The sequence below is a fragment of the Sander lucioperca genome, chromosome 20, assembly GCF_008315115.2.
Source record: "Sander lucioperca isolate FBNREF2018 chromosome 20, SLUC_FBN_1.2, whole genome shotgun sequence".
Taxonomy (NCBI): Eukaryota; Metazoa; Chordata; class Actinopteri; order Perciformes; family Percidae; genus Sander; species Sander lucioperca.
In genome coordinates, this window is record NC_050192.1 from 90,601 (window position 1) to 115,861 (window position 25,261).

The 25,261-nt window shown below is 43.7% G+C and overlaps 1 protein-coding gene across 2 annotated transcripts in view; it reads left to right on the top strand.

The window, feature by feature from the left end:
- Positions 1–24,826, top strand: part of tmem178b (transmembrane protein 178B) — a 106,351-nt gene extending 81,525 nt beyond the window's left edge. Inside the window, exons 4-6 of one of the 2 annotated variants that reach the window (XR_004896077.1) lie at positions 20,976–21,113; positions 24,260–24,647; positions 24,679–24,826. Coding sequence is in view for 1 of the 2 variants with exons in the window: in XM_031288255.2 (XP_031144115.1) it covers positions 20,976–21,113; positions 24,260–24,510 (389 nt within the window). In the remaining variant the exon portion in view is untranslated. Of the gene's footprint in view, positions 1–20,975; positions 21,114–24,259 lie in introns of both variants that reach the window. The other variant, XM_031288255.2, reaches the window with a different exon arrangement.
- The last annotated feature ends 435 nt before the right edge of the window (positions 24,827–25,261 follow it).

Sequence of the window (25,261 nt, forward strand, 5' to 3'; positions counted from 1 at the left end):
GCCCTGGATGTTATCCCAGAGCACTTCACGTTTTCTGCTTGCCATCCACAACGTTACTGCTGCATCAGTTCCTGACTACGGTGCGGCCTGAGACACAAATCTCATAACGCATGTGCCCTTTAAAAAAATAGTGCTGTTAAAAGGAATTTGCGTTTACTCGTTATTATTGCGTTCATTTTGACAGCTCTAGTAGTCACCAAACTTTAACTATAGAAGTAGTACATCAAGATGTAGTCATACAGTATGAATCAACCTTTTCGCAAGGTATACCAATTAGCTGTACTGCCAATATAGCCATGATTACACTAATATGACAAAGACAAACTACATAAGTTGTTCAGGGTGGGTTGTTTTGTACATATACATTCCTCAGAAGCACGTTTACCCTTGTCCAAAATGTACATGATTTCTGGAAGGTACCTACCGTTGTTTGACTGTTTGACTGGTTTTAGCTGTTGTGGTGTTCTATGACTGTAACAGTGGTCAGACCAGCTAAACAAAGCTGCATTGTCACTGTGACTGTTGCATGAAAATCATTTGTGCTTCAGTGATCATTTCCAGTCATACAGGATGTTACAGTTCTCTCCATCCTCGGGTTGTCATAGACAGTAAAGTTGTGTGCGTAGTTCCAGTATGAGTATATTTTTCTTGCTGTATGTGTTGCCATTGCAGCACAGGATAATGAGTCCACACTGCATTTTCCTCCCATGAAGTCCTAGCCGTTAATCCATTTAGTCACATCACAGAGCTTCTGTATCCACCAGCTCAGAAATCCTCAAGTCATTTACCCTGACTGAAAAAAGAAGAAGCGAGAGAGCTTAGCTTACTATCACCAACTGCCACATAAGATTTCACAGTGCACTGCTATCCTCCTAGTTTACTGTAATTAGCTCAAAGTTAGCCACCTAAACAGCTCCTCCCCTCTCTCCCACCATCATATGATACAGAATGCATTTACTCACTGTTAAAGTCACTGTTTGGTTGAGTAATCCCTTTCCAGAGGAGCACTCGAGGGATTAGCTTGTTGTCGACACTGCAGGGGGAAAATAAAATCTGGAATACCAAGCATCCTAAAAAACACTTTGAAACTTTGTAGTATATATATATATATATATATATATATATATAATGTTTTAGAGCCCCAGTACTACAGTAGATACAGACCCTCTAACTATTGTAGTGAAAAAGGTTACAAGACATGAAACAAAAAATCAGGCAATCAATCATAACGTTATCGAAATCGCAAAATGGACTACCGTAATATCCAAAACACAAGGGGGGGGGGGGGGGGCAAAAATCTGGGTCAAACCATTCTGAATGAAGTATTGTGGTGCTGCAGAGATGTCCCGGCTTACAAATCCTATCCTACGGACTAAAGAAAATCTCTTTGTTTGGTACAGATCCTCGCAAAAATCACACTATAATCTTTTACATTTTAATATTTTTCACTGAAAATAAGAATATAGATTCCAAAAATGATCATTCCCTCCACTATCGTGAATCATATCGTAATTGCATTATCAGTCAAAATAATCGCAATTGGATATTTTCCTCATATCGTGCAGCCCCCTTCAGGCAGCGTGGCCCAGGTGCATTTCCCGGAAGAACATTTGAATGATTTTAATACACAGATTAAGCCTTTTGGAGCATTTTGAGATTAGAATACAAAAAAAAAATGTTGTTTTGATGAACAAATACATTGTATTGCATGCTAATTTATATATCATTGGATTATAGTTGATAGTTGATGCATTATTAATGTACAATTCAAAGTTATTTATAGTGTCAAATCACAACAAGAGTTATCTCAGGACACTTTACCGATAGAGTAGGTCTAGACCACACTCTATAATTTACAAAGACCCAACAATTCCCCCCCCAAGAGCAAGCATTTGGTGCGACAGTGGTGAGGAAAAACTTCCTTTTAGGGAGAAACCTCAGACAGAACCAGGATCTTGGTGGGCGGGCATCTGATGCTGCCGGTCGGACACAGAGACACTGATACAGATATATAGATATGGAGAAATATGATTCATAATAATCATAGCAGTTGGAATGATGAACAATGGCAATTATAGTAACAATAGTATATATATAATAAAAGTGGTGAAGTACAATAGCAGAAAATAAAAAATACTCTAAATACTAAGTACACAGACCTCAAATTTGGACTGTACTTGGGTAAATGTACTTTGTCAGCTCAGTTACCAGTGTTGGAAAGTAATTACATGAAGTGATCTAACTTGACTCACGACAAACTCTCGCAAAGTTATCCGAACTAATTGGAATTATGGCCACAACTAGAAAATAAAACCCAAGCTCTGAATTCTCTTTAAATGTGCCAGCCAGACAGAAGTTAGAAGTTGACAACAGAGAGCTTTTAGATTCCCTCAGAATTAGAGGCGATGGTGCAGATTTAGTGACGCCAGCAGGCTGTAGCACTGAGAACACACATATTTGTCAGCTGTGTCACGGCTGGTTCAGACTTGGACCAAAATGCAGAGTGAGGCGAGGAGAGGGCAGCAGTTGGTAAAAAAGGAATTTAATGAAAAAAAAAAAAAAAAAAAAAAACACAAGAACAACTTACAAAACAACGTAAGCTGGTGAAAATCCAAAGCACAGGGGGGAAAAAAACAGAATACAAAAACATGGGGAAAACTCCAGGAACACAGAAACCCACTGACACAGCCAGAGACATCTCCACATAAGAATGACGATGAACCAACACCAGACAAAGGAAGCACAGAGACTAAATACACAATGTAACGAGGGTGAAACGAGGGACAGGTGACATGAGAGCTGATGAACAAGTGGAACACATCAGGGCAGGGCAGACAATCACAGAGGCGGGAAAACACAAGACAGGAAGTAAAATAAGACATGACACAGGAGAAACAGACACTACAAAGTAAAAGCATGAAAAAATACACAAGAATGGAACTAGGAAAACAAAACAGAACAAAATAACAGGGCAACACAAACAGTAACACACAGGGAATAAATTGACAAAATAAAACAGGAAAAAGCACAACACGTCAGGGCAGAGTAGACACAAGGTGTGACACAAATCACAAAGGCGGGAAAACACACAAGGCAGGAAGTAAAACAAGACACGACACAGGAGAAACAGAAGCTGTGTTGGAAACCATTCCCTCATTCACTCACTATTCCCTATATAGTGTTTATTAAATAGTGAACTATATAGGAAACGACCAAACCAGATTCCGGACACTACAATGAAAACATTGTTGCGTCAGGAGATGCTCCGGTTATTTGTGTGACGGAGGCGGGCGTGGCCAGCATCATGTAAACAAACCAGAACAAAAATACTTCTAATACATCCCTGAAACAAACAGAGCACTCAGGAGGAAAGTAAAAGGTTGTATATTATATATGTTGTATGTTACATTTCCACTGTTCAGAAACCAAAGCCCGCTCCATTTTTCCTTTTCAGTTTCCGCGGTTACTACTGCTTCTTCTTCCGCGTTGCATTGTGGGATAGGGGAGTAACATTTAGGGTACATTGTATGTATACTCAAATGAGCTGTGCATTGTGGGTATTTTATAGTGGACTGTACAGTGAATGAAATAAACTGCGGAGAATTCAAACACCCCTACACAATGGCGAACACACTATATAGGGAGCTATTTCTGTGATAGCGAACGCTTTCTAACACAGCTAGAGACTACAAAGCAAAACAGGAAACTAAAGCATAAAAAATACACAAGGATGGAACTAGGAAAACCAAACAGAGAACACAGAAAGAACACGGGTAAAACATAACCACAAAACAAACAACAGGAAAATATAGAAACAGGGAATGAAATAACAATAAACAGGAAGAACTACAACAGAAAACCACACCCATGACAAGCTGCTGCTGTATTTTACACCTCTGCTGTGCCCAAAGCTTGATCAGCTTGAATTCCGACCTTATTTGTCGATGCTTTTTCTCGATGCACAACCAGTGAGATAACAGCTGTCCATAACAGAACCTGATCACCTCATGATGGATGAATGTCCTGCTGTCAGGTTCTTACCTGTCCGCTTCTCTAAAGCACCATTGACGGAGCTTTTTTGGTGCTTAATTGAAATGCATAATTCACAGTCTCTGCTAGGATCTTGATGTAGTTTTTAATATTTCCCAAAGCTTTCCTGCTACCTGTCACACACCAGTGACATAATCCAACACTAGACCTTAATATATTGTTTATAAAGAGCCTGAAGGCCAGATTCCCATAGATTTCCTGTTCAGTCACACTGGATTTATTTAGATTTGTAAAGGCTTCTGCAAGAACGCAAGGTGAGGCGTGCTTTCACATATTCTTTGTTTGCACAAAGATGTATACCATACATACATGTGCAAGTCCATGCATGCATACACACCAGAGGAAACCCTCACCTTTGCTAACTGGATGTCAAATCAAAAGAGAAAAAATGTACCAAAGACCATGGGTTTTAATAAATCCATCCATTTTGCACTGTAATCAGATTACCTCTGAGTGGATGCCAGTGATTTAACTGACGTTTGAGCACGAAGTGAAACAGAAGGAGCTGACACCATGAAAGAGTCTCTTATAGATAGTCTTTTCTTTAAAGCTGGAGCTTTAAGGAGCACGCTCTGCTATCCAATCTAAGCTTTGCATTGTGCCCGGTTTGCTTATTTACCTGCGTATTCCAACAAGGTTCCAACAAGGTTCATATCAGTTGGATGAACCAAGAATGCAACAATGCCCAGGCAGACTAAAAACACATTACATTTCCTTTACTTCCTTCAAAGCTCTATTATGCACTAGCATGCAGCTGTAATTAAAGTTGGTTTAAAAAGAGTCAGTATATAGGGCAGATAAGAGCGGGTTGTGTGTGTGTGTGTGTGTGTGTGTGTGTGTGTGTGTGTGTGTGTGTGTGTGTGTGTATGTGTGTGTGCTTGTTTAACTAAATTCGTGGGGTCCAAAAACCGGGAGTCCAGTATACTTGTGGGGTCCGGACAGCTTTGTGGGCCCAAAATGCTGGACCCCACAAGTTTAAAGGGCTGTTTGAGGGTTAAGACTTGGTTTTAGGATTAGGGTTAGAATTAGGTTATGGTTAGGGTGAGGGTAAGGGTTAAGGTTAGGCATTTAGTGGTGATGGTTAAGGTTAGGATAAGGGGCTAGGGAATGCATTATGTCAATGACAGGTCTCCACAAAGATCGTGCCACAAACCTGTGTGTGTGTGTGTGTGTGTGTGTGTGTGTGTGTGTGTGTGTGTGTGTGTGTGTGTGTGTGGACAGATGTTGAATGGAAGCATCACATTAGCCAGTCCCACACTGTTGCTGTACACTGTGCAGAGGAAAGACGCTGCATGGCTGCTTATCTCCTCAGTGCATGTGTCCACAGTCTGAGGAACCAAAGTCAGCGCTCTCTCTCTCTCTCTCTCTCTCTCTCTCTCTCAGAAGCACAGTCCTGCTCATATAGTGAAGCATGTGTCTCACTTCTTACCTCGGCTCAGCCCAGTTTGAGTTTGATTTACATACATAGAGAAAAGAAAAATCATCTTTCAGCCTACATTCATATTTATTCTGTATTCTGCATGTGGAGCTGACCTATCCCTATGACAGCGTTCCTCACATTAGCCATCTCTGGCTTGCCTTCCAATCCGAGCCTGCGTATGCACAATAAACAATAATACAGCTTAATTAACAAATGGCCAGATATGGAGGCCCCGGTGCAAACATTAGCCCCCTACTCTTCATTTATAACATTACTGCCTACTACTTCACAAAAAATGTAAAGCTAACTCAGGAAAAACGTAAATACACTGCAACTTAGTGGACATTCTGAGCTCTATAACTGTAAACTAACTTCTATAGTTTGTATTCCATCAAAATTGATGTAGACCGTGTTTAGACCAACGTGATTACATGATGTGGCTTAAACACAACAATGGTTAAATTTTCTAAGCTATTAAAATAATAATTGTCAGCATGATTTTATAAATCATGTTTTAATGTTAAACATACATGTAGCACAGTGAATCCATAGGATGAACTGTATCTGTGGATGGCTACCTTAGTGACTACCTTACCTATAGGCCAGTAAGCCTACCATCAGTGGGGATTTAAATTTGCTAATAATATGTTGGATTCATGTTAAGACATGTTTTTTTTTTTTTTTACTTTCAAATATTAACAATTACTTGGAGGCCCCCCTGCAGTGACTCTGAGGACCCCTAGGGGTCCCAGACCCCTTGTTGAAGATAAAAGCAGCAGGTAGAGCCAGAGCTGGAGCCTGAAGCTCCTGGACCAGGGGCCATTCTAGGATCAGAGCTTTAGGAGTGCCTGGAACCCTTTTAACGTCATTCTTTTTAAACATTATTTTACTGTGCTTAACTGTGCATTTTAACATCATTTTGGACCATCATGGTAGGGGAAACACCAGTCTGGCTTTGCCAGTCAGCATTCCTGGATGGGAGAAAAACGTGCTCTGGTTTATTGGCATTTCTTTAAACCAATCACAATCTTCATGGGCAGTGCTAAGCTCCACACAGCTGGACTAGACTACGGAAACACTGAATTATGTAACTAGAGCTTTAAACCAAAACGTAGCAGTGTTATTGTAGCCTGAGATTAAAGTAAGAATTCTGACATACATCCATGCCTCTAAGGCCTTTGCCATTTCTGTTAATAATGTCCTTCAGTGGAGCAGCACATTGCACAACAGCAACAGTAACCCTGGAGTCTCCAGGCCCCCTGTGGGTCTGCGCCTTTCAGTGTTTAAAGGATTTTGAAATGAATTGTAATATCTAACATTATTATACAGGTGACTTTTGGATTTAGAATAAGATCATGCAAAGACACATTTCAACAGTACTTGGCAAGTCATGATTCTATGACAAATAATGATCATTAACACAAGTGAACTTTTGTGATCCTGGAACACATCAACCTACCCAACCATAAGCAGTGTGACAGACGGTGACATCCGTCACATCATCAGTTCATCTCCCCTGGAGCTGAGAGGGAAAGTCTATTTCTTTGCCCTCTGTCTCCTTAATCTAGCTCTCACAATTTAAGAAGTAATTACTTTCACCATCTTCATCCTGCCACTGTTCCTCTTCTCTCCTCACTCCTTGTTAGCGCCAGCCGGCATGCTATTAAGATAAAATCACAAAGTATTCCAGACGTTCCTTAGTGACAGGATGAGCGGCGGAAATGAAGCACTTCAGGCCTTCAGGTTCACGCTAGATTAATGCCAAAAAGAAGAGGGTCCTCTCAGTAACTGCACAGGGTGTTCTCTTGTCCTTGAAGACTAGTTTGATTTTTAGACCTTCATGTTTAAAAATGAAGGCCATTTTTGGTGGTGTGCATTTGTTCACGGTGATGTTAGGGTTAGAGTTGGCTTTAGGGGGACAGAGTTAGGAAACAGGTAAGGGTTAACTTATGTTTGACGGTTTAATTTACACATGTCATGCATACCAAGGTTTGGATTGTAGGCATTAGGTCACTAATGGACCTTGACTGTAACAAATGTAGCCAATTAACATGATCCATGTTACATTTATTACTTCTTATTATTCTACAATCCTTTTTACACTCACTAAAGTTACTCTTTCATTTCTTATTGTATGTTTTATTGTGCTATATTTTATTCCTTATCGTAACTTGCACTACTTTGTGTTTAGATTCTCATGTTGTGTTACAAACACTGCATCGACTTCAAACTGTACAACTCCACATGAATGCACTATTCCTGCAGCACACATTTCCGAAAAAAAGCTTATTGGGTTTGGGCAGGCCACTGGAAGAAAATCTAAGCATAGGCCATACTCGCCATGGCAACAACAATCCCATGACCCTTTATGAGTTGCAGTCTCACATGGACTCCCCTGTTATCCAGTAGGAGAATGACTTTTAACAGCATGAACGGGTTCATATCCCTGCGTGAGAAACTGCAGCTCGCTCATTGGTTTGAAAGGAGCCAGCCAAAGGAGGCAGCGTGGGGGCCAACGCAGACGGCTCTGGCGAAATAATTCAGGTTCACGTGGCAATAAATAGACTCATTGATCATAATGATCGTGACGATCCCTGGCCGTTCCTTCATGGGATTGGCTCTTGACCAACACCTTGGTTGCATGACAAAGGACTTTCTAGAACTATTGATTTCATTAAGACTTCCTGTACTCATGTCCTCCAGAGGATAAACCCTGTTTTTTGTGACCCACTGATCCTTGCATGCGCACCACTGGCAGATTGTTCTGAACCTTTGCTATTCTTCCTCTGTTTAGGCCTCTTTTACATCAACTGTGGTGAAGAGGGTTTCTGTTTTGGTCAAATCATTCAGCACTGTGTAGTTATCTCTTGACATTTCACTATATTGTGAACACGGCTGACTGTCGCAGTGAAATCATTTTAATGTGGTTTCACCTTTTGCGAAAGGACGTATTATTGTATTTAAAGCGAGGAACGGAATGTGCGAGTTAACCAAAACCATCATGTCATTTCCTCGCTGTGTTCCTATCGCTTCCCAAGCTCTTAGCTCTGCACATCCCATCTAAATGAGCGACACTCTCATTTCCATGCTCGGAGCGTCTAGGACTGCAGATATTAATGGCTAAGAGCTTTTAGTATCTCTCTCTCCTCCAGCTCTGCCTTTCCCTGTTTCCACCGTCTCTCCATCCCTCCTGCTTTCTGTTCTGCCTGTGAATCATTCATGCAGTTTTTCGGGATCCAGGCTGGATGTCGCGCGCTCAACAGAGTCACACAAGTCCCGTTTTATCGGCAGTACCAGTAGAGTGGCCCGTCAAAGGGAATCATAACAGCCATAAAGACAGCTCCATGCTACAGCAACACTTTAATGATGCTGTACAGTGATTGGCTGTCAAGCGCCTCTGCTCCATCTGCAGCGTGCAGTCCTCCTTTAGATGGAGAATCATATTGTATATTAGCAGATGAATATGTCTCGAAGCTTGGCAGGGGAGGGATTCGACATCCTGAGGCACCAGATTGGACAGTTTCCTTTTTCTCTTTGCCAGCAGGTTTCTTTCTCAGTTTTATGATCATTAAAATGCTTTGAGATATGAATTCATTTAGCAGAAGCTGCTGATTTCCATCTATTTATATGATTGTAGTTCCTGACCTTGATTTATAGAAATCATTACCCTGCTCATACAGTTTTTGCCACCCATTAAAGCTGGTAAAATAGCTTAGAAGTGACGAATGACTGATGAAAATGCTGTCCTGATTCCAAGCATATTCACCATAGTTAGAGGGGACTGACCCCTAGACCCCTATCCGGCGGCGATCGCCACCACTCAAGACAATGCTCGTGATTCCATCAGCCGCGACGCAGCACGTCCCACAAGCGTTCCAGACACAGCTCTCAGCTCTCAGCTCTCAGCTCTGCTGAAAATAAGCGCCAGGTCTATTTTAGACTAAACCGTGGGGCGTTCAACAGGCCGGGCAGGGAGTGGAATGGCTAGAGAATTCAGTCAATTTTCTAAATAAACTCCCTGTGCAGACTCCCGATCATATATCACATGACTACACTATTTTAACAACTAAAACAACGCCTCAAATCTTTGATCCGTGTTCATAACTGGACTAAAAGAAAGAAACCATTTAACTATGTAGACTACTTACTTTTATGGTAGACACACAAATATCGAGAAAAAATGACCAAAACAATGCAATCTGTGCGGTGGGCGGTGAAGACGCTCCGCTTCTGGGATACGGTGTGGTATGTGGTGTGGTATGACGCATGGTGGATGATAGTTTATCAGTGTTTTAACCCCCCAACGTCTCCTTTCAGGCAGCATTGCCTGTAAGGCACTAGGATTAGGCAATGGTTATGATTATGGTTACGGTTAGGGTTAGGGTTAGGTGCCTTGAAGTCAACAGTCACAGCACTGCCTGGAAGGAGACGTTGGGGGCTTAAAACACCATCGAGCTGGATGATGGGACAAAACTACGGCGCTGTGAGTTGGCTTTACTGAGAGAGGTGAATGACAGCTGCTGGCCCCGGCCTGGACCTCCGGGTGGACCCGTTGTGTCCTCCCAGCATCCAGCTCAGAGCAGCAGCTCCTCACGGACCTATGTGTGGAGATGGCTGTCAGTGATAATTCCCCGTCCTCCCTCCGTTTGCGCTCCGCCGGCTCCCTGGGCCCCTGCCTCACCCTGCAGGGCTGCTCACACTGCCGCTGACTGACACGCCGTGAAATCACCCATATGGCCCCCACAGCAGAGGAAAACTACGGTGCCACAAATGCCACAGGGCCCGTTGTAAGGGCTTCCTCAGCAAATAGCACATATGTTTCAAGACATCCACTCTGCTCTCGCTGCTGCCAACTCAGCCCATCACACCCACCTTTCCCTCCTCCCTGCTATCTTGCATAATTTGATTTTCCCAGCCCATTGTTTTCTCCCCAGTGGCAGTTTGCATGGGATAATGAAATTAAGCTCTATTTCTACTCCCCAATGCGCTATTGGCTGCAGGCAGCCTTTGTGACAGCAGCAAAATCTCAGCAAATCTCCATCTCACTGAAACCTCCTTCTCTACCAACACCTCTTACAGACACTCTCTGACCCCAGATGTGCACAGGTGGGCCTCTTGACATCACAGTACAGTACTGAGCTTAGCTCTACATCAGACCTGAGTTTTGGCCTGCAAACGTTGTTCAGATTCTCATAATTAAGATTAGATTCTCAGATCAGTCTGCCTTAAAGGGTCATTCCTGTTTATTGCGGCTTTGATCTAATTTTTTGCCCATTATTCCTATCAGTAACATGGTACTCATCACTTGATTTGCTGAGCTCTGGGAACAACTTGCATCGTGAGGTAATAGTTTCACTTCAGATCAGATCATCTGTTGGTTTGTATCCAATCAATTCCAAATGTTTCCAACCATCATCCGACTCCTCTGGCTTGTTTTTTAGTGATGTCACCGTGTTCCCACATTTTAGAAATTACATCACATCACTGCCAGAAATGATACACAAAACGATAAGACCTAAGTTGAGCTTAGAAGTTAATTCTTGACCTTGTGAAGAGAAATTTGGCAAAATAATCAAAACTATTCTTTTTTTCTCCCTCAGGGCTTTCAGTTGTATCTCATGATCTTAATAAGCAGATGGAGTTATTGTCAAGCAGTTATCTCATTGGATTGGCGTTTTATACTGAGGAAGGAAGACAATGAGATTCAGTAGGTGGTCCTAAAACCCACGTTGTGATGAACTGGAATTGCCATTTAAATAGTCTTGCATGTCCAGACCCTCCTCCACAGCGCTGCGGAGGAAGGTCTGTCTAGTCCACACAGCATTCCTGGATGGGAGAAAAACTTGCTCTGGTTTATTGGCATTTCTTTAAACCAATCACAATCATCATGGGCTAAGCGCCGGACGGAGCCACAGTGCCTCTGCTAAATAGTCTCTGGAAGGAACTTGTGTTGGTGGAACATGTGTACATTCAAAAGTTGTTCTAGTCGTGCAACAGAAAACTCAGATTGGACAGATAGTCTAGCTAGCTGTCTGGATTTACCCTGCAGAGATCTGAGGAGCAGTTAACCATAGTTCTCACAAATCCACCAGAGGTTAGAACACCAACACAAAGGAAGAGGAAGGGGACGGACATCCGGCCGAAATGAGGGACATCTGGTGGAATTTCCGGCGGCACCGGAGCAATCCCAGAAGTGAAACGTCGTGGATATAGACTACCATTTAAACAATAGGAGCTTGTTCTGTCTGGATGGATGGAAATCCTGCAAAACCTACAGATACTATCAAACATATTTTTAAGTAATCATCACTATGTCAGTGTGTGACCACCTGAGTGTTGAGGCCCAAAGAAAAGTTTGTTTTGGTGTCTCGGAATTTTAAAAAAAACAATCGGTTCACTTCTCATGAGGCAGAGCTGCCAGTTTCTACCACAGCAGCCGACAGGGGGTAGGAATTTAACTGAAGTAGATGACACAGATGTGGTAAACTGCTCCAGGTCACAGATTGAAGAAGCACTGCAACAGTTGACTGTGTCCCTGCACTGTATAGGCAGCAGACAGACAATCTGTGAGCTGTTACAGACAGCACATTTTACTCTCCATCTATTCAACTGAGAAAATAACAATTCCTCAAAGGCACTAAAAGCCATTTCCCTCTCATGAAATAACATTTCATTGGGCCATTGGTCCTGGAGCAGAGAACGTAATTAAAAGGGAATTGCAGCACACAGCTGAACAATGCAACCTATTAAGCAGTAGAGCAAAGCAGACAGACAGGAGCCTGTCATATGCTGATACAGTAAACAAATGAGCAGTTATTATCCACATGTATTCACAGTGCAGCATTAGCAATCAGCAGGATTCACTGCAGGCTTTTGTCCAAGAAGATAGGTTTCTGATCATCTGTGCCTCTTCTCCAATCATTATATTTTCCATTTGTACAGACAGGATGTCTATTGTTCTGCATTATTTCACTCATTTATGTCTAGTTCCACTTGTTTCTCTTGCTTGTCTCACAGAATGCCATCAACTCCCACAACTGTAATGTAACAGAAGATCAGCTGCTTTCACAGAAGCTCCATCAGCTGCTCTTCTACTCATCGTAACCAAAGTCATCTGTGGCAAGATGCAGTCCTTTCATACAGAGACACATGTACAGTGTGATGCTGCTCTACACAATGTGCTCTGATCCGTTCATATGAGACAGCTGTCACAGGTTCACTGTCAGCACTCCAGTCTGCAGTGCAGTTTCATACACTTTCTGACAATTCCAATGAATTACATAGAAGAATGACCAAATCAAGATTTAGCTTCCCCACACAGGCGCTTTAAAAGATAACTAATGGAGTATTATGAGGTTAATTGGAAGGTGGCCCTTGTTGCCTTTTGTTAAACTGGGATGGTACTTAGCAGTGTGGAGTAGCAGCACTTCAGCTCACACAAGTAGGCTCCCAGAACTTCTTATTGTGTGCTGCTGCCTCCTGGTGAACACTGGTACACACACGGCCTGCTTCAAATGGATCCACAATGCCAAAGCAAAATACATGATAAACGAGAGCAGCCTTCCCGGAAGCCGTGCAGCTGAAGGAGTTGCTAACTCCGCCCATACAGATGACAAATTCATGTGACGCTTTATGGGAAAGGACATCTCATCTCTCCAAAACACATTGCCTCCAGTCTCTCCCGTGCCTCCTCGGTGGGAGGGACTAAGACACGAGGAAGGGAGGCAAGTGGAGGAGTCGAGGAGGCACTTCAAGGGCTATGAGAAGCACCATATGTGTCTCCTCTGCTTCACGTCGGTGCAAACTTACGTTTAGCCATGGATTGCCATGACATTTAATATAGTGGGTTTTTTTGTTAATAAGCACTTCTCAAGCTTCCTGCCAGCTTCCTTAAAAGGTGCTCTAAGCGATGTAACGCGTTTTTTATGCTACAACATTTTTTGTCACATACAACAAACATCTCCTCACTATCTGCTAGCTGCCTGTCCCCTGAACACACTGTAAAAAACATCTCCTCACTATCTGCTAGCAGCCTGTCCCCTGAACACACTGTAAAAAACATTTCCTCACTATCTGCTAGCTGCCTGTCCCCTGAACACACTGTAAAAAACATTTCCTCACTATCTGCTAGCTGCCTGTCCCCTGAACACACTGTAAAAAACATTTCCTCACTATCTGCTAACTGCCTGTCCCCTGAACACACTGTAAAAAAAAATGCAGTCTCTGTAGAAAGCCCAGGCTCCACAAACAGCAACAAAAACAAATTGGTCAACCTGCACCACCAAACATAAAGTTCCAGCCAATAACAGACAAGGATTTGGGGGTGGGGTTGGGGGGTTAGTGCGCGGAAGGGAGGGGACGGGATGAGGAGGAGGGAGGGGCGAGCTAGCATCCGTTTTGTTTGACAATACTTCAACAAGAAGTGACGCCACCCAACATCGCTTAGAGCACCTTTAAAATGCCCCAACACCTCATCGGCTTTGGCGTGGGGTTAGGGTTTGACAATGGTTCACAATGACTTTTCCTCTGCTGCCACCATCAGGTTGACATTTTGGGTTTTTAGTGAAATATCTTGACAACTGTTAGATGGATTGCCATGATATTTTGTCCTCTTCAGGTTGAATTGTAATAGCTATGGTGATCCTCTGACCATCAAGCGCCAATGTCCAGTATTTTGGTTCAACAGCATCGTCTTTGTTCAGTGCTAAGTATGCCTACCCAATATAGTTACATAGCCACAGACAAACAGCTAAGCAAAACTAACAAGCTAATAAAATATAATCCAAATTAACAACTTGTTCAATGTAGCTGGTCCCACTGTCACCATGGGTTACCCTCAGCATAGTCTATTTCCACTTTGGGGATTGCGCCGGTGCCTCAGGAAATTCCGCTGGACGCATGTCTTTTCGCCGATGTCCGTTTCCTTCTGCTTACTTTGTGTTGTAATTTTAAACTCCTCAGATCTCTGCAGGGTAAATCCAGACAGCACGACTAAAACTACTTTTGAACGTACACATGTTCCACCAAAACAAGTTCCTTCCCGAGGCTATTTTGCAGAGGCACCGTGGCTCCGTCTGGAGCTTAGCACCGCCCAAGAGGATTGCGATTGGTTTAAAGAAATGCCAATAAACCAGAGCACGTTTTTCTCCCATCCAGGAATGCTGTGTGGACTAGCCAGACCTTCATCCGCAGCGCTGTGGAGTAGGGTCTGGCAATTTACAAGCAACGATATTTATTCTGACTGTTCACACACTTTTAACATAACTTTACAACCAAAAACCGTGCGCCTCTGTCTGCGCGCAGCCCGTTGCTCACAACTTTTAACAAAGAACAAACAAAACAACGTCTAACAGTCCAGTATCCTGTCTCTGAGGTTGGCAGTGATCTGAAGTTCCAGCACGCTACTGCATATGAAGGGAGAGTGTAATTAATGCAACAAGAATCAGCTGAGACAGTTAACTCACCTGCACTGCTCAGAGCTCTGCCCACACCTGTCTCTACTGCAGCTGATTGCATATGGAAGTAAATCTGGTTTATCAGATTTTTCCTTGGGTTCCCGGATGTTAACACTCAATTTTAAACATTACATTTTGCAGCTGAAATTTGGCATATTGAATTTCAGCAAGTTGAATTTTATACATTGTATTTTGCATCTGACTTGAATGTTTTAACATAGAATTTTTGATTCTGAATTTGTGATCATAGAAAAATAAGTGTGAAAATAAGTTGTTGAAAATATGAAGAGTAAAATGAAGAGGCACACATTTCAGATACATAATTCCAATGCATAAATATTCAGTGCTAAAAATTCAATGGCTTTTAATTGTTCAAAATCCAATGAAAAAGTTACTTCCATAATTGCAGACCAAGCCCACCTCCACATTCAACTTTAGTTTTGTTAAATGACGTTTGTTTTGAGTACATCTCTTGCATAGACTCCTTGTCACATTCCCTGAGTCACTGTGTGACAATAGCTCTTCAATACCAGTTGTCTGTGATGACAGTCTTAACAACTAATGAATGGACTGCCATGACATTTGGTAAACACATTCATGTCTCCCTAAGGGTAAATTGGATTCACTTTGGTGGTCAATTAAATTTGTGCAATACTTTGGTGACCAAAAACCTGCAAAACTAATCACTTTCCCATCAGCCTTAGCCTTAGCTGAACTTTCCATTAGGTGCTAATTAGCATGCTACCACTCCAAACTAAGGATTAGCATAATAATCGTAAACATCAGCATGTAAACATTGTCAGTTTGAACATGTTAGCATGCTGCGACCTGTCTGATGTACATGGTGTATCTTGTGTGTCAGTGACGCTTTATTAAGTTTTATTGGATCCGGTTTATCATTCTGAGACTTGTGGTTGAGATGTGCTTGGTTGCTAATCAACTATTATTATCAACTGTCTTCTTGCTCTCTCATATAAGCCCACATCTGTCCATTGGTCCTGGCTGCAGGCACCATATGACAGCACATGTATTCATGCAGGAAAGAGGTAGTAGTAATGCTGAGGACTCACAGGACATTGTTACCCACGGGGGACGTCTTCTAGAGCACGCCACTCTCCCACAGGGATCTGCACGGTCTGGCCCTGGACAGAGGACAAGCTGAGGGACTGTCAGGGTGCAGAGAGAGAGAGCAACAACTCACCCTGACCTACATCAGTGTCAGCAAGCCCTTTATTAAAAAAAATACAGGTTTAGCTTATTCTCAACTCTCCTTTGACTCCTGTGTGTAAATAATGGTTTAATGAATGAATGAATGAATGAAAAAGCTTCAACCTCTGGGGAGTATGAATGTACAATCGCGGGGTCAGCCCTATGTTCCCACAGCCCAATGGTCCCACAGCCCTATGTTCCCACAGCCCAATGGTCTCACAGCCCTATATTCCTACAGCCCAATGGTCCCACAGCCCTATGTTCCTACAGCCCAATGGTCCCACAGCCCTATGTTCCTACAGCCCAATGGTCCCACAGCCCTATGTTCCTACAGCCCTATGTTCCCACAGCCCAATGGTCTCACAGCCCTATGTTCCTACAGCTCTATGTTCCCACAGCCCTGTGGTCCCACAGCCCTATGGTCCCACAGCCCTATGTTCCTACAGCCCTATGTTCCCACAGCCCTATGGTCCCACAGCCGTATGTTCCTACAGCCCTATGTTCCTACAGCCCTATGTTCCCACAGCCCTATGGTCCCACAGCCCTATGTTCCCACAGCCCTATGTTCCTACAGCCCTATGTTCCCACAGCCCTATGTTCCCACAGCCCAATGGTCCCACAGCCCTATGTTCCTACAGCCCTATGTTCCCACAGCCCAATGGTCCCACAGCCCTATGTTCCCACAGCCCTATGTTCCCACAGCCCTATGTTCCTACAGCCCAATGGTCCCACAGCCCTATGTTCCCACAGCCCTATGTTCCTACAGCCCTATGTTCCCACAGCCCTATGTTCCCACAGCCCTATGTTCCCACAGCCCAATGGTCCCACAGCCCTATGTTCCTACAGCCCTATGTTCCCACAGCCCAATGGTCCCACAGCCCTATGTTTCCTCATTTCTAAGATTTTTCTTAAAATTAGGCCCCATGTTAGGGTTAGGGTTAGGGTTACATTTCATCTGTAGTCCATTGCTACTGAATAATAGGTTGGGTGTAATTGGCTACCAAATTGGGAGAAGGGGGGATAAAATCTGATACAAATTTATGAAAAAGGAAATGTGGGAACATAGGGCCTAATTTTGAAAAGAATCTTAAAAATGTGGAAACATAGGGCTATGGGAACATAGGTACACTCCCCAAATGGCATAGCCAGTTGAATAATAAGATATCTTATGTACAGTTGATGTTTTGGCCAGAGGGTAGTGTAAGAAGAAGAGTCAGGAGGGTCAGGAAAGGAGACCATGAATACCCACAGCAAGTTTCACATCCGTCGTATATGGACTATACATAACAGCATGGTTTATTGAAGGAAAGAAATACAGAACAAAATGTTAAATAAAGAACCTAGCAGTTAGAAGGAAGCAGAATATACACTATGAAGCAAAACTACATGATGTGTGACAGAGAGAGCATGTGTGGATGCTCAGCGAGCTGAATCCTGACTCTACAGTGTCACTGACTGTCAAACTGCTCCCCCAACGGTCAGGCCTCACTGTAAAGGTCAGGGGTCACCACGGTTACACTGTGTGACTGACAGGGACTTCTAGTTTCCTCGTGAAGTCAGCAGCATCTGCATGAAAAGTCTGAAAAATGCTTCAGTCTTTTTTTTTTTATGTATATTTACTGGAATTTATTTCATACCATGACGTTAAAGAAGAGTACATGTTAGAAAAGCAGATCACATGGACTGTTCCATTAGCATTATAGGGTTAGTGAGAAGATCTTCCATTAAGCACTATTTGCACCTGTTTGTCACTATTTAGTTGAAGGGTACTTTGTTGCTAGGTCACAGTGTCACTAAGTAATTTACTAAGGTCATTTTTACCCAACTGCAAAGGAGTTTTTTAGTCGTGTCCACCAAGAAGAAAGGGCAGCTTGTGTGTTACCTGAGAGGCTAAATTCAGTCAATATTAAACATTGTGATCAACTCAGACCTTCTCCCATGAAGATTTTGGTGGTTGGACTGTAAGAGGATGCAGTTTAATAAATGTATCATGGTGAAACTGTAAAAGTGAGGGGGATAAAAATATGATTTTGAAAAGTGAGGGGGACATTGGAAGAGACCAAAGCCAGATTTTACACGGTGCACTTTCACTGGCTGAGGCGAATAAATATTGGATGTCCATCACAGTGGATGCTGGGTGTGGCGGAGTTAGGATGAAGGAACATGTACAGCACGTCCTACATTCATGCTCTCAGGCCAAATGTTTTGACCTCTCTCGCCCAAACACATGGTGTCCTCCCCCCACCCCCACCACCCCCGCTCCAACAACACACTCATCTAGTCAGAGAAGAGGAGTGGGGCTGTAGCTTGGAGCTCTTCATATTTCAGCTCCTCTCTACTCGCAGCCAGTCGTTGTCACTGTCATTAGCGCCCTGCAGAGCCCACTGCTGTCAGCCTTATTCACACACTCTGTCTCTTTCTGTTTGCCCTCACTGTGTCCTCTCCACACAACTGACCACATTCATAAAACTGCACTGAGATTCAATATTTAACATGATGGTAAAGAAGGACTTCCTGTGGACTTCCATTATTTCATCCCTCATAGATTTGGCACATCATAGGAGACATTGAGAGTGTACTGTTGACACAGCTGCTTAATCTCCACAATCCCACCACTGCTTCTCCTTTTCCTAGTTTTTAAACATTTTCCAAAAAAAACCCCGCAAGATACTTTAAAATGTGCATCTGATAGAGCTCAACAGTGACCGCCCACTTTTTCAACATCTCAGGTTCCAGAAGTGTTTTTCCCCATTCAATTGTTAAATTGACATTTCAAAAATGGCTGATATACAGAGATTTAAGTCTGGAACTGAGCCAACCAGCTACGAGAGGAATCGTGCCCATAAAACATTTGATTTGGCGCAAAAAAGTCAAAGGTACAACAATGTGTACAGAAACTATCATAGACTTTAATGGTAGCAGCTCGCTCTAGCTGTACACGGGTAGGGTAAACATTTCCATGGTAACAGCGAGTTGGACCAATCAGACACGCTACTGTTACGCTCGCAAATTTTCTTAAAACAAGGTTGATTTCATACAGACATGTGTCTTCTACAGGAGCAGAGACCTTCATTACACAACACACTACCTCGGGTGGTTTAGACACTAGGCTGATAATCTAAATCCTTACGGAGAAAATCAATGGGGTTTTACTTCCAGAACCACACTGTTGAGCCCTGTAACAGATCAGTATCAAAACTCCAAAAGGTGGACTTGTGCTTAATATTGCAATGAAGACATTTCATGTGACCATGGAGTGGTCTAAGAAGGCTACAGGCCGTATACTGCATTCTTTCAAATGATGCTTCAAAGAATAAAACACATCTAAACTTGCCATAGTAAAGACATTTTCTCTGCTGTGAACCCATGCGTCATCATGCATCTCCCTCCATACACCATGGGTTCCTGTCAGCTGCTTGATTGCACGTCTTGAGGCAACACGATGAGGTTCAGGCTACATCTCCATGTTTTCGGCATGGTAACGTTAGTAGCTTTAGTCTCAGAGAACGAGACGTTGTGACCAATAAGACCCAATCAGGAGGAGAAACGTTGGCGTCAGTGTCGGTGTCTCCAAAGGTCTGAGACTGCAACACAACCCCACAGATTCCAAACCAAAACGGGTCAGAAGAGTTTCCTAATGTCTCCGGTTTAGAGGCTTGGAAACGCCAGAGCAGGGGGAATGAGAGGGGGAAACTCCAGAGCATGGGGAATGAGAGGGGGAAACTCCAGAGCAGGGGGAATGAGAGGGGGAAATGCCAGAGCAGGGGGAATGAGAGGGGGAAACGCCAGAGCAGGGGGAATGAGAGGGGGAAACGCCAGAGCAGGGGGAATGAGAGAGGGAAACGCCAGAGCAGGGGGAATGAGAGGGGGGAAACACCAGAGCAGGGGGAATGAGAGGGGGAAACGCCAGAGCAGGGGGAATGAGAGGGGGAAACGCCAGAGCAGGGTGAATAGATAGATACTTTATTGATCCCCAAGGGGAAAAAAAACATCAATCTACGGTCAGTCATTGACACTGATGGCAGAAAAAAACATTAAAAAGAACAGGAGATAAGCTGTCTTCTGAGTCTTCATGCTGTAGTTCTTGTTTGATTCTCAGAACTTTTTTTTTATCTGTAATTCTCTCGCTCAGTGTAACCTCCTTTCCCTTGCTCATCTGGGATTTAACAGAATTTAGGAACAGCTCTTTATCTGCAAAACAGTCCTTTCTGTTGCAAGAATTTATCGATCTGTCGTGTATCATAACTCTTGTCTTGCGGTCATCAAATCCTCGTCACTGCTTAACCTGACATCTTCGGCTACTCTGATGGTGCGTGTCCATTGTCAGCATCATTTTCCCACTTCCCATTCATCTCTCATGGGAGCAGCCGTGTCGCGGGGACTTTGGAGAAGCGGGGCGTTTAGTCCAGTTCTTCTCTCTATGTGTTTTGTCCAGACATGTCTGAACCAAAGTTCTTCAGTTTACAAGAGTCACATAATCCAAGTCATCATCAACGGCTTAGTTTGTTATCTGGGTTATCTAGCTGGATGTGTGTAGCTGGTTTTGTGTCAGTTGGACTCGGGGTGTGAGCGTTTTTTGCAATGCCACGCCACTGAGTCAAACTGCATGTGTTCAGCTTTCATTAGAAGTGGACCAGAGTGCCTGTGACTTGTTATGTTGACTGTTGACTGTTGTGCTGTATTTCTGCTGGCAGGAAGTGTAAAAATATATATTTCAGTGGGCTGCCGCTGATTATTAACCTGTATGTGTGTGTGTGTGTGTGTGTGTGTGTATCCTGTTCAGTCAGTGTGAACTTGTTATTCTAGTGATGTTTAACATCTTTGCGTTTGCGTTTCCTCAGACTTGCGGCGGATGACGGCAGGCTTCATGGGCATGGCGGTGGCCATCATCCTGTTCGGCTGGGTCATCGGTGTGCTCGGCTGCTGCTGGGACAGAGGCCTCATGCAGTATGTGGCCGGCCTCCTCTTCCTGATGGGAGGTGAGTACACACACGCACGCACACACACACACACACACACACACACACACACACACACACACACACACACACACACACGCACGCACACGTACGGTGGCTGTGAAGTGTCAAAACATCTCAAAATGTTTGCAACGGATGCAACAAAAAACATAGAAAATCATCAAGACCGTTTGCTTTTGAAAATAGATATATATACATATACACACACACACACACACACACACACAGTTATGCTGGGCAGTGGATTAGTGCTGTGCCCTACTGTTGTATAATGAACAAGCAATTAAAAAGTCAATTATGTTGCTTGGCAATAAAGGCAGAAGAAATAGGCTAGGTCAGTGTGCAGCGGCCAAGTCAGTGCAAAGCAGCCACAGGGTCACAGCAGGCCCCAAACCAGGCCACATTCAGAGCTGCTTCTCCTAAACACAGTCCTCCTCCTGCACAGGAGATGGGTCTTTAATCTTTAATGGTTGAATCACGAGTAACATTATTGAGACACTTAGCTGGGAAAATTCTGCAAATGCTGTACATTTTGCAGAAAGCATAATGCCATCAGCATCCCATTTTAACCAACACAAAAGTAAAATGTTTTGGAACTTTCCAAATCCCACGATCCAACACAAGCGCTCACTTTACATTCTGATTGGTCAGAGAAAGGAGGCGGGGTTTAGTTTTTTAGATTGCTAACAACTCCTCATATAGTCTGCATTAACCAACATGCATCTTGGCCAAACAATTCATCTCACCTCCAGAACTCACTCAAAGCACCATACATGTCCCAGAATCAGCTCGCTCACATGTAACACTGTAACACTGCATTACATAAATTATGAACTTTCATCTTTGAAGTTTGAATGATTTGTCACATAAATAGTTAAACACATAAAAATGTATTATCTATTTTTAATCTTCAGCATGTGTGTGTGCTGCAGCGCGTCCCTGTGTGTAAGAAGCATAGTGTGCGCGCTGTGCACGAGCCTAGGAGCATTTTACTAATTACTAATGACAATGAAATGCTGCGTTATTGACTTTAGACCAGGTTTTTGTTGGTCAATGGCACAATCACTTCCCTGCTGCTCAAGATAGCAATACGCCCAGAATGCACCTGAACACACCTCCCTGTAAGACCAGCACGCCCAGAATGCACCTGAACACACCTCCCTGTAAGACCAGCACGCCCAGAATGCACCTGAACACACCTCCCGTAAGACCAGTACGCCCAGAATGCACCTGAACACACCTCCCTGTAAGACCAGCACACCCATGGGCCACAGATGGGCGCAGGTGCATTTGCTATTTAAACGACACGGGCGCTGGACGGGAAATTGACAACTGCGTCGGTCTTAAACTAGAAAAGATAGTTCCCGGGTGTAAGATAGGGCCCTGAGAGTGGCAGACACCAACAGACTCAACAACGTGATTCACAAGGCCAGTGATGTTGTTGGTGTGGAGCTGGACAGTGTCAGAGAGGAGGATGCTGTCCAAAATACACTCCATCTTGGACACCTCCTCCCACCCACTCCACAGTACACTGGTCAGTCTGAAGAGCACCTTCAGCGATTGACTCAGACACCCACGATGCACCACAGAACGCCACAGGAGCTTGTTCCTGCCTGTGGTCATCAAAATGTACAACTCCTCCCTCTGAGTGTTAACACGCTTAGTGTCCAAACTGGTCTCCACATCACATCTCAATATTCTTGGACAATTATGTATTATAATTACTGGGTGCAATAATGTATCAGCCTACATGTGCAACAGTGTTATTTATTCACTGCTGCTACTGCTATTCACACTCTACTTATTTCTGTTGACACTGTACTACAATAGAAGATGTACAATCCATCTGAAACTATCTTTTTAACCTAATCTTACTTATTTATTTCAAACTGTAGTTATGCTACTTTATGCACTTATTGACTCGCCCTTTTCTTACTCTTATTTTACCTTGAATCTGACTGTGAGCAACTGCAACTAAATAAATCAATAAAGTCTTCTGATTCTGATATGGAAAAGGTTAACGCTGACTTGAACACAAGCTGGACATGCGTTGACTTGTTGAATATTTAACCAAAACTATAATCTTTCCTGATCTGTAAAGCAAGTGTTTCAGTAGCCTTGACCTAAACTGGACTCTAAGCTAACTAAGCTGGGCCTTGTATGTCCAGCCATCCACCCTGACTCCTCTTCATCAAACATCTGCAGTAGAAGACTGGCAGACTTTCTGGATTGGATGGAATGCTGCCAGTAAACATAATCCAGGCAACAATTGGATTCCATCCTAAACTAATACATACAGTACCTGAGTAGGGTATTAACATACAGGGTTGGATATTGGCAGGATGCAGCGGTGGAATGTAACTAACAACACACAACTGGTTGGATCCTTTACACTTTCTACAATGTTTTAATACTTTAACTATATTCTGCTGATGATACGTACTTTTACTGAAGTAACATTTTAAATGCAAGACTTTAAAGGTGCTCTAAGCGATGTGATGTGTTTTTTAGGCTACAACATTTTTTGTCACATACAGCAAACATCTCCTCACTATCTGCTAGCTGCCTGTCCCCTGAACACACTGTAAAAAAACATCTCCTCACTATCTGCTAGCTGCCTGTCCCCTGAACACACTGTAAAAAACATCTCCTCACTATCTGCTAGCTGCCTGTCCCCTGAACACACTGTAAAAAAAGTGGTCTCTGTAGACAGCCCAGGCTCCACAAACAGCAACAAAAACAAACTGCGCCAACCTGCACCACCAAACATAAAACGTGTTCCAGCCAATAACCGACAAGAAGGATTTGGGGGTGGGGGTTGGGGGGTTAGTTAGTTAAGGGAGGGGGAGGGGACGGGATGAGGAGGAGGGAGGGGCGAGCTAGCCTCGTTTTGTTTGACAATACTTCGAACATCAACAAGAAGTGACATCACCCAACATCACTTAGAGCACCTTTAACTTGTAACAGAGTATTTTTACAGTGTGGTATTAGTACTTTTACTGCAGTAATCTGAATACTTCTTCCACCGCTGACAGGATGTGACCTGGAGCAGATGTTAGGGTTGTAACAGATTAGGATTTGACTGTGACAGAGGTTTTGATGTCTTTATTTTTTTTCTTCTTCAACATCCTGTTCTGTGGTTGCAGGAACCTTCTGCATCATCTCCCTCTGCACCTGCGTCGCCGGCATCAACTTCGAGCTGTCCCGCTACCCGCGCTACCTGTACGGCCTGCCGGACGACATCGGCCACGGCTACGGCTGGTCCATGTTCTGCGCCTGGGGAGGCCTGGGCCTCACCCTCATCGCTGGCTTCTTCTGCACCCTGGCTCCCTCCGTCCAGCCCATACCCCGCTCCACCTGCCCCAAGTCCCGACAGGAGAACGGCACCCTCTGCTAAAGCTGCCGGGCCGCCAGACCACCCAACCCAAGCCACAGATACCACTACAAACAGAAAAACTCTTCCATGTCTCCATCCGTCCACTCATCTCCAGTCTCTCCTGGTTACAGATTTCTTTTTTTTATTTGTGTGTGTGTGTGTGTGTGTGTGTGTGTGTGTTTAAAAAATGGGTGTCTTGATGATCTTCTATCTTGAAAATAACCGGGAAAAAAAACTTGACAAACTAAAGAAATATTATTGAAAATATGAAGTTGTGCTTGTTTTGTTGTTGTGGAGCAGACAGTGAAATGAACCATGACCCAGAAAGGTTTGGAAGGAAATACATGGAGACACTGAAAGACTATATTTTTGGATTGGTTATAGCAAAAGAGGGGCTCAAAACTTCTAAAGGGGATGGACCGTGGTGTTCCAGCGGGGCAGTGCTTCTATGAACTGGTCTACTGCGACGGTGGAGTAGGAGGGACACAGGCAGATGTGGACTTGGCCTCTCGGAGCCTCCTGTGGGATCGTCCAGCAGGGAACGGGGGCAGACATGAACCATATGACTTGCTGGCCTTGGATCATGTTTAGTGATCATCTGTGAACTCTTAGCGTTCCAGCTGATGAGCTCCCTCCAGGTATCCAGAGGGTCCAGGGCCGCGCCACTCTTGTACATTACTGTACAGAATATTCCAGGAAGTGTCACGTTGGACCATTTTCATTCTCGTGTACTGTAGGTGCATTTCATTCCGTGTGTGATAATCCCATCTGT